The sequence below is a fragment of the Numida meleagris genome, chromosome 8, assembly GCF_002078875.1.
Source record: "Numida meleagris isolate 19003 breed g44 Domestic line chromosome 8, NumMel1.0, whole genome shotgun sequence".
In the NCBI taxonomy this organism is placed as follows: Eukaryota; Metazoa; Chordata; class Aves; order Galliformes; family Numididae; genus Numida; species Numida meleagris.
The window spans coordinates 10,618,208-10,631,458 of NC_034416.1; the positions used below are offsets into that span (position 1 = coordinate 10,618,208).

The following is a 13,251-nucleotide window of genomic DNA, read 5'->3' on the forward strand; positions in this document are numbered from 1 at the left end:
GGGTAAAAGGCAGATAGATGACTGAGTGGGTTTGTTTTCCTGAAGAATGACTTCTGCCACGGCTCAGCTTTCATCAGGGAGCGGGGGAATGGGTCGGTGAAGCCCCGCGAGTTGGGGATACCCCCAACCCCCTGGGCTTTTGGGGACACCCGCGGCAAAGGGCGCTGCGTGGGCACCGAGGGCCGCTCTGCTCCGCCCCGCGCTGCGTCCGCGCCCCCCGGGGCTGGGTGGGACCGGGCGGGACACGGACGCGCTGCTGCGCTCGGGGCGAGATGTGGGACCGGAATAGCGGGAGGAGCCGCACAAAGTTCCTGCCGCCGCCTGTAGCACCGGGTTTCGTGCTCGTTTTTTCCCCCTTGGTGTTTTCTCGCTTCCGCGGAGCTCCACAGCGAGCCCGGGGGAGATGTCCTGTGCTGGTGGTCCCCTCTGCAGCTCTTTTAATTGGTAACTTGGAGATGAGGGGTCCTTATTAGCAATCCCCCTCCCTGCCGCATCCTTCCCCTCCCGCAGAAGCCAACCCCATGAGGCGATTACCAGGAGGAGCTGTTTGTCAGAGGCTAATAAACAAATTCCTGGCGAACACCTGAATGAATGAGCGAGGGCCGGGAACAGCCCAATTAAGACACGGAGCTCCTGCTTGTTTTTGTGGCGGTGGAAACAATCCGGGCCAGAAAAGAGTCTATTCAGCGGCGCTCCGAGAGGTCTGTTTGCAGCCCGCTATTGTTGGCAGAAGCCAAATAAAAGTTCAGCTGGGGGGAAAAAGTGATTAAAAACAACATTCGCTGCTGCCTCCTGAATGCTCTGGGAGGCCCGGTTCAAAGGAACCGAGCTGCACCCAAACGACTGCCCGGGTTTTACCCACGTTCGTGAGATGTTTGTTTTTAAATGTTGCTGTTTTTAATGATGTCATCAAAGGTATCCCTCGTGCTTTGGGGTAGATGAGCAGCAAGGACGCTACAGTCGCTGTAGCGCTGTGCAGTGGGTATGGGTGACGCTGCAGAAGGGGTAGGGGACCCGTTTGGGGATGCAGTGGTTTGTGACCCCAGCTGGGCTAGGAGCTTGGTCCAAGGCTGGTTTGTCGTTACACCCTTGGAAGGGGAATAAAAACCATCCTGCCTCAACCTAGTGAGCTGGGGCCACGGCATCCGCCCGACGTGACCTGTTTGGGAGCGGTGTTACTGTGTGGAAACTTCGAGGGGAGCTTAAAACAGAGTCCAAATGCAGAAACACGAGAACCTTTCTTTTAAGCATCACGTGGCTATTTTCGAGGAATCATCCAAGCGAGGGTCAGCAGGATCCAAACGAACGGGGCTCGGCTCAGGGTCCGGGCACATTGCAAAGACTGAGCCCGGTTGGGACTGACACTGGGGGTTGGGAGGATGTTTTAATGATAGGATGAAATGGGGCTTTTTTGGTGCATAGTGTTACTTTAAAAGCCGTCGATCTTCCCTTCCAAGAACCCCCCTCCCCAAGCTCTATTGTGCTGCAATTAAGAGATATTAATGGCTATTGCTTATTAAGCACTGATCACATAGGAAGCAGATCGTCCCTTGTGAGCCGTGGGGTTTCTCTCGCGTTCAGTTCGGAGTGTGCTGTAAATTCCTGCCTTCGCCTGACGCTCCTTTGTCACCAAAGAGAAAAAAAGAAAAAAAGAGATTAAAAAACAAAACCGAGAGCTTTTTTGAGATTGACAACGGCACTTCTGCACCCTCGAGTGCCTCCGGCTTCCCCCAGACACAGGGGGCTCTCAGCCCCGGACCGCTTCTTCTCATCCCAGCTACAGCCGAGGAGGGAATTTAGGAAAATGGCTCCATACAGGCGTGGTGCTCCCCAGCCCCGCTCCGGGTGCTCCTGCTTCTGCCCCTTCCCTGCTTGGCAGCAACTCCACTTTCGGAGCACGGGACGGGCAGGACCGGGGACCAGGCATGGGCTGAGAGCGGGCCTTTTAAAGCGCTCGGCAAGATGTTTTTGGAAGTAACAGCTTGTATAGCGGGACTTGCCTTACTTCACCTTCCTTCCCCGCTCTGCTTCAGCAGCGGTCTGCAGCTTCCAGCAATAGGAGAGGGTCCCCTGCGTTAGCAGAGCGATGCCGACGGCGAAGTCAAGGCTGAGCCTCGCTTCGCTCTCCCGGTGCTCGTGCCCCCTTCCCAGCCCCGCTCCCCGGAGAACCCGGCCGCGGGTGCTCCCCCAGGGCACGGCTGGGGAGGAACGCGGCTGCACGGGACAGAACCGCGCTGAGAGCCTTCTGCTTCTCCTCGTTGAGTTCAAATCGCGGCAGAAAGCTTACCGAGAGTTCCGTGCGCGTATGCTAAGGCAGAGGTCCCAAGCTGGGTGCCTTGCTCACTCCTTCTGGAAATAGAAATCGGCCGCGTTTTTAAGTATGCCTCATCCAAACCCCAGCGCCGTGAGAGCACTTCACACACCCGTGAAATCTGGAAATACTAAGCCATACTTACGTTTCTTATTCATCCGTGAGGAGATGAGTGATGTTTCAAGAGAAATATTGCCTGACTTTTAATAACTCGGACGGGGAGATGCTAAATGATGTTGCCGCTGGGGAAAAAAAAATACATGCTAACAATGCAATTGACGCCTCAGGCCGCGGGGAGACAAACTGGAAGACTAAACAAGAGTTTAATGCTTGTAATATTTATTTAGATCACTGACATCGAATGAAGTGCCGCTCGCAGGGCTGTCGGCATGCCGCAGTTCCGCACCCCGCCGCGGTATTCGTTGCATGTAAGCATGCTCCGTCTCTCCGACAAACGCTCGTATCAAAATATATTAGAGTGGCCAGGACACAGCTCAGTCTGTCTCCCACCCCTGCCTGGCAAGGTTTAACTCTGCACTGAGCGGTCAAAATGTTTGGAGCACTCCGAACTTAAACAGAGCTCTTCAAAACTCTCCCGATGTGCTTCAGAAGTTCCGCCCGCGGTGCGCTTTGCGCGACAGCGCCATAAGTAAAACCCGCTGTCTCCCTGCAAAGCGTTCGCTTCGTCCGGTACTACTCAGCAACAAACCAAACAGACAAAGCTCCGGCCGCACCATAGTCAGCCCAAGCTGCATTATTTCCCCCCTTTGACTTTGTTCAAAAGATGATTTTGTCAGTAAAGAAATGCGTGCAAAACGAGTGACAACTTTGCACTGTAGCGCTCCGACCCACTCCGATAAAACCCCCGCCCAGCACACCGTGGTGGTTCCCCTTCCCCCCTTCCAGCACCGCCGTTTGTTTGCAGCCGGCCCGTTTCGCGTTCCCCCCGCAGGACGCGGGGCTGGCGGCACCGGCCTGGGCAGCGCCCCCGGGTGCTTCCCCCGCGTCCTCCCTCCTCCGTGCCGATCAGCGCCGTTATCCTCACGCTCTTTTCTTACCGAGGGCTGCCAAGCTGCAGCTTCCCTCCTCGCCGGCCCCCCGGGACGGGATGGGGTGCCCAGGCACGTCTCCTCCTCGCCCCCTGCCCAGTCCCGCGCCCCCGGGGCAATTTGCTCGGAAACCAGCGGCGGTGACGGACCTCCGCCGGAACCGGACAGCCCCGTGCCTCTGCCTGCGCGGAGCTGAAGAGGGACACAACGGGAGGACGAGGAAGGAGGAAGAGCGGAGACAGGCTCTGTGCCTTTCGGGAGCTCCCGGACCCGGCCGTGAAGATGCGAGCGTCCGCGCCTCCGAGGGAGGAAGGGAAGGAAAGAAAAGGGAAGGGGAGGGGAGGGGAGAGACGGAAAGGGAAGCCCGTGATTGACAGCTGCTTGGAGCTCCTCTCCGGTCACCTAAGCCTTCCCAAGTTTTCTTTCACACGGAGCGAACTTCGCCGTTGCCATGAAAACGGTTTTTACAAAGCACTATCCCCTTCCCCCTCCCTTTGGGGCAGCCGAGTGGAAAAAACGCAAGTGGCCGAGGTTCTGCGAGTGGTGGGGGGCCGGGAGCGTCCCACCAGCATCCAACCCGGTCCAGGAACACGAGGGTGGGCACAGGGCTTCAGCGGGGCACCCCCCCCGGCACCTGGACGGAGCCCCCGGCAGCCGCCCCTGGTGCCGGCAGGGCAGAGCGGCTTTCCAGGTGGAAAGTTTAGTTCTCGTCCCCTTCATCCGCTGTCGGAGTTATAGGAGCAGCTGTCCGTACAGTCCCGAGGCAGCGGATCCAGCCGGAAACCTCAAATCTCTTTGTGCCCACCAAAGTCATGGCTCCGCTCGCAGCGGTCCTCCCCTGCGCTCCGCTCCGCTCCGCCCCGCATCCCCGGCTCCGGCTCCCAGCTCCCAGCCCAGCCGGCACCTGCGCCATCCCCGCTCCGCTCCGCACCCCGCAGAGTGCCCGCTGCCGACTCAGCGCCTCGGGGGCTGCGACGGGAGGGGCTCGGCCCCAGCAGCCCCCGAACAGCAACTTTTCGCCCACCCCCGTCCGCTCCAAACCGGCCCATTACCGGCGTTGGGGGCTGTCGGGAACAGCTCGCTGATTGGCCACCGCCCGCTCATTTATAGCCCGTCAATCAAATGCCCCCGGGAGAGGTGTGCGCGTCGCTCGGCGCTGCCCGCGGGAACGTCTGCTGCACCTCGGGGAGCGGCACGGGAAAGCTCCCTCCTCCTACAGCCGTCGCCCGGACCGGTTCTTTCTCTTTTACTCTTATTTTGAACTTCCCTTCCCTGAGCTGTGCCCGCCCGCCCGCCACCCTGGCGCATCTCTTACCGGCCCCGGCCATGTACAGCATGCTGGAGACCGAGATCAAGACGCCGCAGCCCACGCCGGGCAGCGCCGGGGGGAACCCGACCCCGGGCGGCAACGGCAAAGGCGGCGGCGGGGCCGGCGGCGGAGCGGGGGCCGGGTCGGACCAGGACCGGGTGAAGCGCCCCATGAACGCCTTCATGGTGTGGTCCCGGGGCCAGCGGCGGAAGATGGCCCAGGAGAACCCGAAGATGCACAACTCGGAGATCAGCAAGCGCCTCGGGGCCGACTGGAAGCTGCTGAGCGACGCCGAGAAGCGGCCCTTCATCGACGAGGCCAAGCGGCTGCGGGCCGTGCACATGAAGGAGTACCCGGATTACAAATACCGGCCCCGGAGGAAGACCAAGACCTTACTAAAGAAGGACAAATACTCGCTGCCCGGCAACCTTCTGGCCCCCGGAGGGGGCAACGCGGTGAGCAGCCCCGTCGGAGTGGGCCAGAGGATTGACACTTACGCCCATATGAACGGTTGGACCAACGGGGCTTACTCCCTGATGCAAGACCAGCTGGGCTACGGGCAGCACCCGGGCATGAACAGCCCGCAGCTGCAGCAGATGCACCGCTACGACATGACGGGCCTGCAGTACAGCCCCATGATGTCCACGGCGCAGACCTACATGAACGCCGCCTCCACCTACAGCATGTCCCCCGCCGCCTACGGCCAGCAGCCCTCCACGGCCATGAGCCTGGGTTCCATGGGCTCGGTGGTGAAGTCCGAGCCCAGCTCGCCACCGCCGGCCATCACCTCGCACTCGCAGAGGGCCTGCCTGGGAGACCTGCGGGATATGATCAGCATGTACCTGCCCCCGGGGGGGGACGCCACAGACCCTTCGGCCCTGCAGGGCAGCAGGTTGCACAGTGTGCACCAGCACTACCAGAGTGCCGGGACTGCCGTGAACGGCACCGTGCCACTAACTCACATATGAACAAACTGGCCTCCTCCGGACGGCTCCTCATCGCAACCCCAGCACCGGGACGTGCGGCTCAGCAGACTCGATACTAACTTGGGAGAAATTTTAAACAGAAAATCCGTTAGTTGTGTCTTTCTTTTTTTCTTTTTTTTTTTTTTGTACAAAAATTATTTGGGCAATCTGTTGCTTTAACAGAGCGCAACCGCCTCCTAAAGCCCCGTGAAGTTCTTTAGCCACGGCGACTCTCCCGGTCTCCGCTGGGTTGGGCGTAGTTTTGTTCGCTTCCAAGTGTTAAAGATGGTGCATCTGCCCGTTCGATTTTAGCGTTGCAATGACAAAACGAAAATCCGACCCGGCGGGTGTTGTTTTTAAACTCAGTTGTTCCGTTGTTTACATTTTCGTTGTGGTTACTGAAAGTGTTGTTCTTCCCACCTTGCCGAGTGCCGCTCGGTTTGTGTCCGCAATTCGTAGAGTTTTTAACTTTAGGGTTTTGTTCCTACGGAAAGGGGGAGGTGGGAGAGAGCTGTGCGGGTCGCAAACCCTTTCTTTTATTTATAGCAAGTTGTGTGTCTGGGTTTTTCTTAAGCTGTAAACTTATGTAAATCGGTTTGTGAATTTTACTGTGAACTATCTTTTGACATATCAGACGAAGAAACGTTTTAATTTTTTTTTTTTGTTTACCGGATTTCTTCCAAAAAAAAAAAAAAAGTGATCGAAAATCTCTTTCCCTGTGCCTCGTTTTCTTCCATCTTTCAAAAGAAGAGCGCTCCGTATGCTTTACACGGGCGTTATGCGGGGCAGCTCCCCCGCTCGCTGCGTCCCGTCCCGTCCCGCAGAGCCGCTCCTCGGCGGGGCCCGGGGCCGTCGCGTCGCGGTGTAACCTCGTTCCTCCTCGGAGCCCCCGGCCGCTCCCGAAGGAACTGAGGCGCCGTGCTGCTCCCGGACCGGGACCGCGGCCACTTGTTGCCGCTTCGGCCAGCGGGAGGGAAGGGCTGAAACTGCGCCTCGCTTCTTTTATTACGTTTTTGTTGTTTTTTTTTTTTTTTCTCTGGAGGATTTGCCCAGAAGCCCGAAGTCATCTGAAATATTTACGAAAGTAAAACCCGCTGGGGATCTCTTAATTAGACTCTTTTAAAAATAAATGGTTACAGGAGTCCCCAGAGGAAATAAATAATTCAAACTTTTCGGTGTGTTTGTCGAGTGTGTTTTGAGTCTGGACAACTTTTATTTTCCTAGCAGCCCGCGTTAGTGGGGCGCATTGCTGCGGACCAGCCCCGCTCCCGTCGGGCCGCATCCTTCCCGCAGCGCTCCGCGTCCCGCCCGCTCCAGGCTCTGAGCACCGGCGCTCGGGGCCGCCGCACCGCAGCGCTCCCGCGAACGGCCAGGGCGCGTCGCGGCGCAACTCCCCTCAGTTTGCTACGAATGATGGTTTCAATGAATTCCTGAATACGGAAGGGAAGGGGAACTGAGGGTGTTTTCGCTGTTTGCTTTGGTTTTGCTCCCAGGGGCAACTCCGTTGCCGCTCACTGCCGGGACGCGGGAGCCCTGTCCCTACGCGCTCCTTGCGGCCTCCCGGGCCGGGCCCCGCTGCCTCCCGCCGGCACATCCGCTTCGTTCTCCGGCCCAGGTCGGCCGGGTCCTTCCTCTGGCTCCTCAGAAGGAAAACCGGGCGTTCTTCACGCCGCACCGCCAGTCCCGTTCCCCGGTGCGCTGCCCGGCTCCCGGCCTCCCGAGACGGGGCGGTGCGGGAACAGCTGCTGCGGGTCCGCAGCCTCGGGAGAGCCCCCGCTGTCGCCACGCTGCTCTTCGTGCGATCCCGGACCCTGTGCTCCCCACTCGGTGCGGTTCGCCCGGTGCGGTCCGCTGGGATGAGCCCTGGTAGCACACACCTTCCTCCCGGCTCAGGAGCAGCCGTGCAGGAATCCAGTGCCCCCAACGCTCTGCTCAGCTCCTTAACATCGCTGGTTGCATCCCTGGCAAACTGAAGGCTGTGCTTCCTCGTGTTGGCTCTGCCATCTCTCAGGTAGGAGCGTGCCTGCTCTGTGAGGGGAAGCAGCCCTACACCCTGAGATGTGAGGAGAGTTGCGATGGGGTTGGTGGTGCTGCTGTCCGTGGGGTCGTGCAGGGGTAGCACGAAGTCCCACTGCATCTCGGCACCGGGTGAAGCTCTTCCCCTGAAGCTCTCTCAACGGGCAGTGCCTGTGCAGCTCCGAGAGGGGAAGTGAGGCCATCCCGCTCCCCCAAAATGCTCTCTCTCAGCACTGCCAGAAAGTTGTGCAATGGAAGTCTGACAAAAGCCGGGGCTCCTGGGCAGGTGGGCTGCTGCCAGTGCTGCCACTGTCTCTGCTGCCTTCAGAGCTGAATTGCACCTGCTTCACTCTAAGTAGTTGTTCTCTTCACCTGAGCTCTCTAGAAGTGGATTCTCTGCCATGAAGGGGGAGGAACACCACTCTTCAGAAGGTTTACAACGTGTGAGTTCAAGTTAACCCCCTTTCTGTCTATAAGTCAGGGCCTAAGGGCAGCTTCTCAACAAGTCCCCGAGGTGTCAGAGGAGATTCCTGTATTTACTGATGTATTCTCTGGGAGCTCACCTCAGCATGTGGCGTGCAGGTGCTTTTCCTGAGCTGTTCATTTTAAGATACAGAGCCAAACCCTCCCCTCAGCTTTCAACTTCCTGAGGCTGAACTTCATCCCGAGGTTCATAATCCTCATGTTGGTGGTTTGTGGGAAGCATTGGGAACAGGCGCCTACCTCTGCCTGGGAAGAGACCTGCTGCAGGCTGAGAGCAGTGAACCCATCTGTGCTCACACGCACTAGCACAGCTCCAAACACAAGTGTGTTTTTCATCAGGGAGACATTACCTGAAAGATAACTTCTTTTTGAGACTACCACTATGTAATTTGCTGAGACTCAAGGAATTTCCTGGGGAGCAAGCGTGGAAATGTACTCTCTTTAGAATTTATGAAGGTATGCTTTATTTGTACTGCTCTTAATTGCAACACGTGCAGTTTATTCTGATGTGGTAGTCATGCATCCTGTATCTGTTAAAGCCAAGAGCCTTTTGAGCAGTGGTTGTGAGGGATTTCACACTCCTGCTGGCATGGAAGGAAAGTGAACGGAGCCATGATGATGTCGGGGAGGGCAGGTGAGGCAGCAGCAGCCAGGTGCTGTGCATCAGCTCTGTGGAAGGACCTTTCCCTCCGGAAGCCCACAGCACTTGATGAGACAGAGCTGTCAGTGGGATGCCCAGTTGTTACGTGTGCAATATTAGAAGCAGCTGTTTGCACAACTGAAACACTACAGCCTTGTTCTGGAACACCTAGAATAGATGCAAGTGCGTCCCTTATCCGTAGAAATACTGAATTGGCAGTGGAGCTTTAGTAGTGTGTTAATAATGTTAGCATGTAAGTGTAAGGACAATATTTAGGTTTTTGCGTTCACACTTTTTTGAATGGAAGAGTGGGAGATCACACTCGACATTAGTGTTAGGCTGTCGTAAAAACAGCAGCTCCGGTTACATTATGGTGCTTCCTTCCTTTACCAAAGAACATTACAGATCATTTGTTTCCACAGCAATTGGTAAGTAAAATATTTTAAATCAGATTTGAGAGGCACTCTGGTTGGAGTGTAAATTCGAATGATCAGCCGATTGTGAGAATATTTTTTAAACTACGTTTTTTGTTTATTTATTTATTTTGCTATTAAAATACATGAATTTTAAAAAGGCATATGACTGGGACAAGCACTTTGTGAAAGCTTTGATACATCAGCACGTTCCTATATCAAATATGAGATGCATGAGACTAAGTACACTTTCCAGGAACATTAGAAAGACGTGAACTTACCTAACCGTCTCCCAGTGCTAATGGAAAGAATTATCTCATAGGAATGAAGAAAGCTGAAAAGGTGAAGCAATGCTTAGGACTGGATGTTGCTGCAACCAGTGCCTGCAAATGTTAGAAGTTCAGTGTGGCTCCTTTTCTACTTATGTAGAGCTCCCTCCTCTACTTACTGCAGTTGGCTCCAGCTGGTTTACGTGACGGTGCACTCCGATTCTTTCTGTGATAATCCTGAAGTGACAAAAAGCAGAAATCTTAAAGAGAGAGATGTGGCACTCGGATTCGTTTGCATTAGTGTTTCTGAGGAAGGAGAAGAGAGCTGTTATAGCAGTTCTGCTTGCATTCGGTCATTTAGCGTTTAATGCAGATTAAGTGTTCCAGAATAGTTTTGTATTGTGACTTTTTATGGATGCCGCTAGATGCAGTTATAGTTGCAACACAGTGACTTTTAGTTCACAACAGAATGTCCTCTGGATGAGGAATTAATTATTCCTTGCTGCAAATACCATTCACAGCCAACTTCTTTGTGCTGCTGGTTGAGCAAACAGCATTTCAGGTTTGCCTCCTCGAAAGACATCCTCAGAAGCTCCTTAATCATTTTATACCTCAGTCTTCCAGTTTTTTAAATGAGATCGATACCTGCTTGGTGTAGCGGGAGAGTATATCATTGAGTGAGTGAGTACGGGAGGGTATCACCGTGATTCCACACTTGAGTAATTCCACTCTTGAGATGTGTCTTGGATTTAGAGATGTATCACTTATATGTTATTTACATCTGTGTTATTTGCAGGATGCTCATCTTTATGAGAAATCTTCTATTGGTATTGCTAAGTTCAATTAACCCTTGCTTATCCCTGGGCACTGCTTCTGTTGCACGTTGGGTAAGACGAATCACTCTGACCATGATCTGGTTTAAAAATGCTTGTGCTCATGTAACAGAGGTCTCAATCCATGTCCACACGAGGAAGCAGCTGTGGGGTTTGACACATTACTGCCCCAGAGCTGTTTGCTCAGTTTCTCTCCTGGAAATCTCTCCTAGAAATCACTGCAGCTTGTTCCGTGCTTTGGCCATCACAGTTTGCACGCTGACGGATCGGCACAAACTCACCTTGGCTGATGGGGAGAAAAGAAGCATGAAACATAAACTACAGCATAAGCTGCTCTGCTTCCAGTGAAATGCAAACTGAGCCAAGTTCTCAGAGCCCCAAACTGCTGTGTGTGTGCTCCACATGCACAGCAGCCCAGAGCTTGAAAAGTGTCAGGCATAAGGGGTGAACAGCCTAGGAATAAGAGGGAAATTAAGCAATGTTAATAACTTGTGAGCTTCTGTCTTCCACTTATCTCTTCTAGGGCTTCTGATTGAGACTTCTGCCCTCTGTGAGCTTTTTTCTTTGTCTCCTTGAAGAATATTATGCGTCTTCTCTATATAGGCCACAGGAAATAGTATAGCAGTGATTGCACCCAGCCCTCAGGATTTCCTCTTTGTACAAGACTCAGCTTATTCATTTCATGCACCATCATTCACAGCTTGCTGCGCTGATTTCAAAAATTCTATGCATCTACTTGACACAAAGGGGAGAGACTGAACAGAGTGGACGCAGTTTAGATGCATCTAATGACTGTTCTTGAATATCATTTGCAAGGGAAGGAATCCTGAAAGTCAATGGGAACTTTGCCCATTCAGAGTTCAGGATCAGACACTTGGCACTGATTTCATTTCCATTGTACAGTGCTGTGCTGCCGAGTCAGAAAAGCTTCTTCTCTAGCAAGTTAATAAAGGAATTTTAATCTAAATAATTCTTTTTTTTTTCTTTAAGATTCATCAAGCACTTTACACTTTATAGCCTGTAAACAGCGCATGTGATAGCAGCAGTTCCTTATAAAAAGTAAATTATACATTTATAATTGGGCAAAAAGTACCTTTCTTCGAAACTTTAGACTGCTAAACAGGTGAACATTTGTGAAACAGGTGTGAATTTTTGTATGAGCACACTAGAGGTGGGATAGTAACGGGAATTAATTGTCATGCTCTTCAAGTAAAAGGAAGTGAAGGAGTTGAACGTGCAAAGTGGCAAACGTGTGCCAAGGCAATGCTGTGCAGTCTCTCAGGCATCCAGCAGGTCTGCAGGATGCTGCAGTGAGGATTAGCCCTGTCTGCATTCCCTCAGGGAATGTCCTAAGTACAGCTGAGCATTTTTTTTCTGACTTAGTCTATTTTGCACAGAGCGTGCAAAGTTATAACAAAGGGTTTTTTTAAAAACTATTTTCAAGGTAAGGACACTGAGTTCTTGGAAGTATTTTTTTTGCCTTTTTTTTTTTTTTCAATAATTCTGGTTTTTTTTTCTCCCAAGAGATTTCAGTCTGTACTTGTTTTGTGTGAGAATAATTCTAGCCAAGAATAAGCTGTTTTGGTTTGAAAGTCCTGGGCTGATAACTTCGGTTGAATTAATGGAGAAAATAAGGTTTATTCTGTTGCCTCTTGCTTAGACATCAGTAGAACAAAAAGATTATTTAAGAAATTATGCAGCACTGTCAGTGAAAGATCTACTCAAGGTTCTGAAGTAGGAAATACTACTGGTTTGGCAGCTAGCAGGGAACTGTCATGTGCACCTGAGAGCTATGCTGTTACTCTGTTGCTTGATGACTGATGAGCCAGTCAATGATAGGAGGAGGTTGGTGAGCTACGCGGAGGAAAATGGCTCTGCCAAAATTCGGAAGAACATATGGATTTTTCATTATATAGAAACTTCTCCTACAAACATTTTCTCTTTGTTTATTCCAAAGAGGACTAGAATTTGGGTCAGCAACTTCAGGGTACTGCTCTGATACACACAGGCTTGAGGAAGTTCATTTATCCTACATTGAGGTTTCACCATGGGAAAGTCCCTTATTTTCTAACAGAACTCCTGGTCTCTAGTGTTCTTCAAATCACAGTTCCAGCCAGCTTTCCCCCAGCAGTTGGTGGTGGCCCCTACCTGGGTAGCAGCATTTCTGTAGAATCATTTCTCAGACGCTTTCTCCCGTTAAGATGTAAAGACGTTGCTGACATCGTGATGTTAGGTGCTGAGCACCTCTGTGCATTGTTCAGTACAGGACTTCAGGAGGAGAACGAGGGACGGAGTGAAATCATGACCCAGGAGTGGTGTTGGGAAGGCACTGGCAGACATTTGGTGCTTGGTCTGCTTCACCTTCAGTGCAAAGTAGCTCCTTCTGTGCTTGGCCACTTATGGGCAAGTCAGTTTGGATTGAAAGCATGGCTAAGTGCAGTCAGAGATCTCAGATCTGGGTCGAAGCTGGAAGAGGGACAACTCAATGCTGAAGTAAGGGCAAAATCATCTCTGAAAGTACTTTGTGGTTATAGCACTAGATTTCCTGTTCTGATTTGTGACAAGACAGGGAGTGAATACGATCCTTGAATGGACAGCAGTCAGTAGAGCAGCCTCCTCAGTGATTTTCAAAATGGAGACAGCTGAGATCCTTACCAGCCCATGGGAGAAGTTCCAGAACAATACCTGATATGAACAGCTGCTAGCTGTGGGTTTTAGAATTTCTGCTTTGGTTCACCAGTAGGAGCACTGGGGAGAGAAGAACAAAATGGAGCACACATTCTTCAGCAGAGAGAGGAAAGTCATAAGGAAACTGGAGTTTTCACTACAGAGCTAAGAAGTTGAGGTGGCAGGGGGAGGATTGAGGGTGACCTTGCCTATATCATGAGAATAAAAAAATGCTTCCAAAGGGTAAGCAGGTGTTTAATGAATTGCATCATAGATTTTGTTGCAGAAGTAACTCT

At 52.6% G+C, this 13,251-nt stretch overlaps 1 protein-coding gene across 1 annotated transcript; it reads left to right on the plus strand.

Annotated features, from left to right (window-relative positions):
- On the plus strand, positions 4,497-6,806 carry LOC110403245 (transcription factor SOX-3-like). Its single transcript, XM_021406299.1, has one exon. It carries the CDS (start codon positions 4,687-4,689, stop codon positions 5,635-5,637), a length of 951 nt encoding a protein of 316 aa, XP_021261974.1. The 5' UTR covers positions 4,497-4,686; the 3' UTR covers positions 5,638-6,806.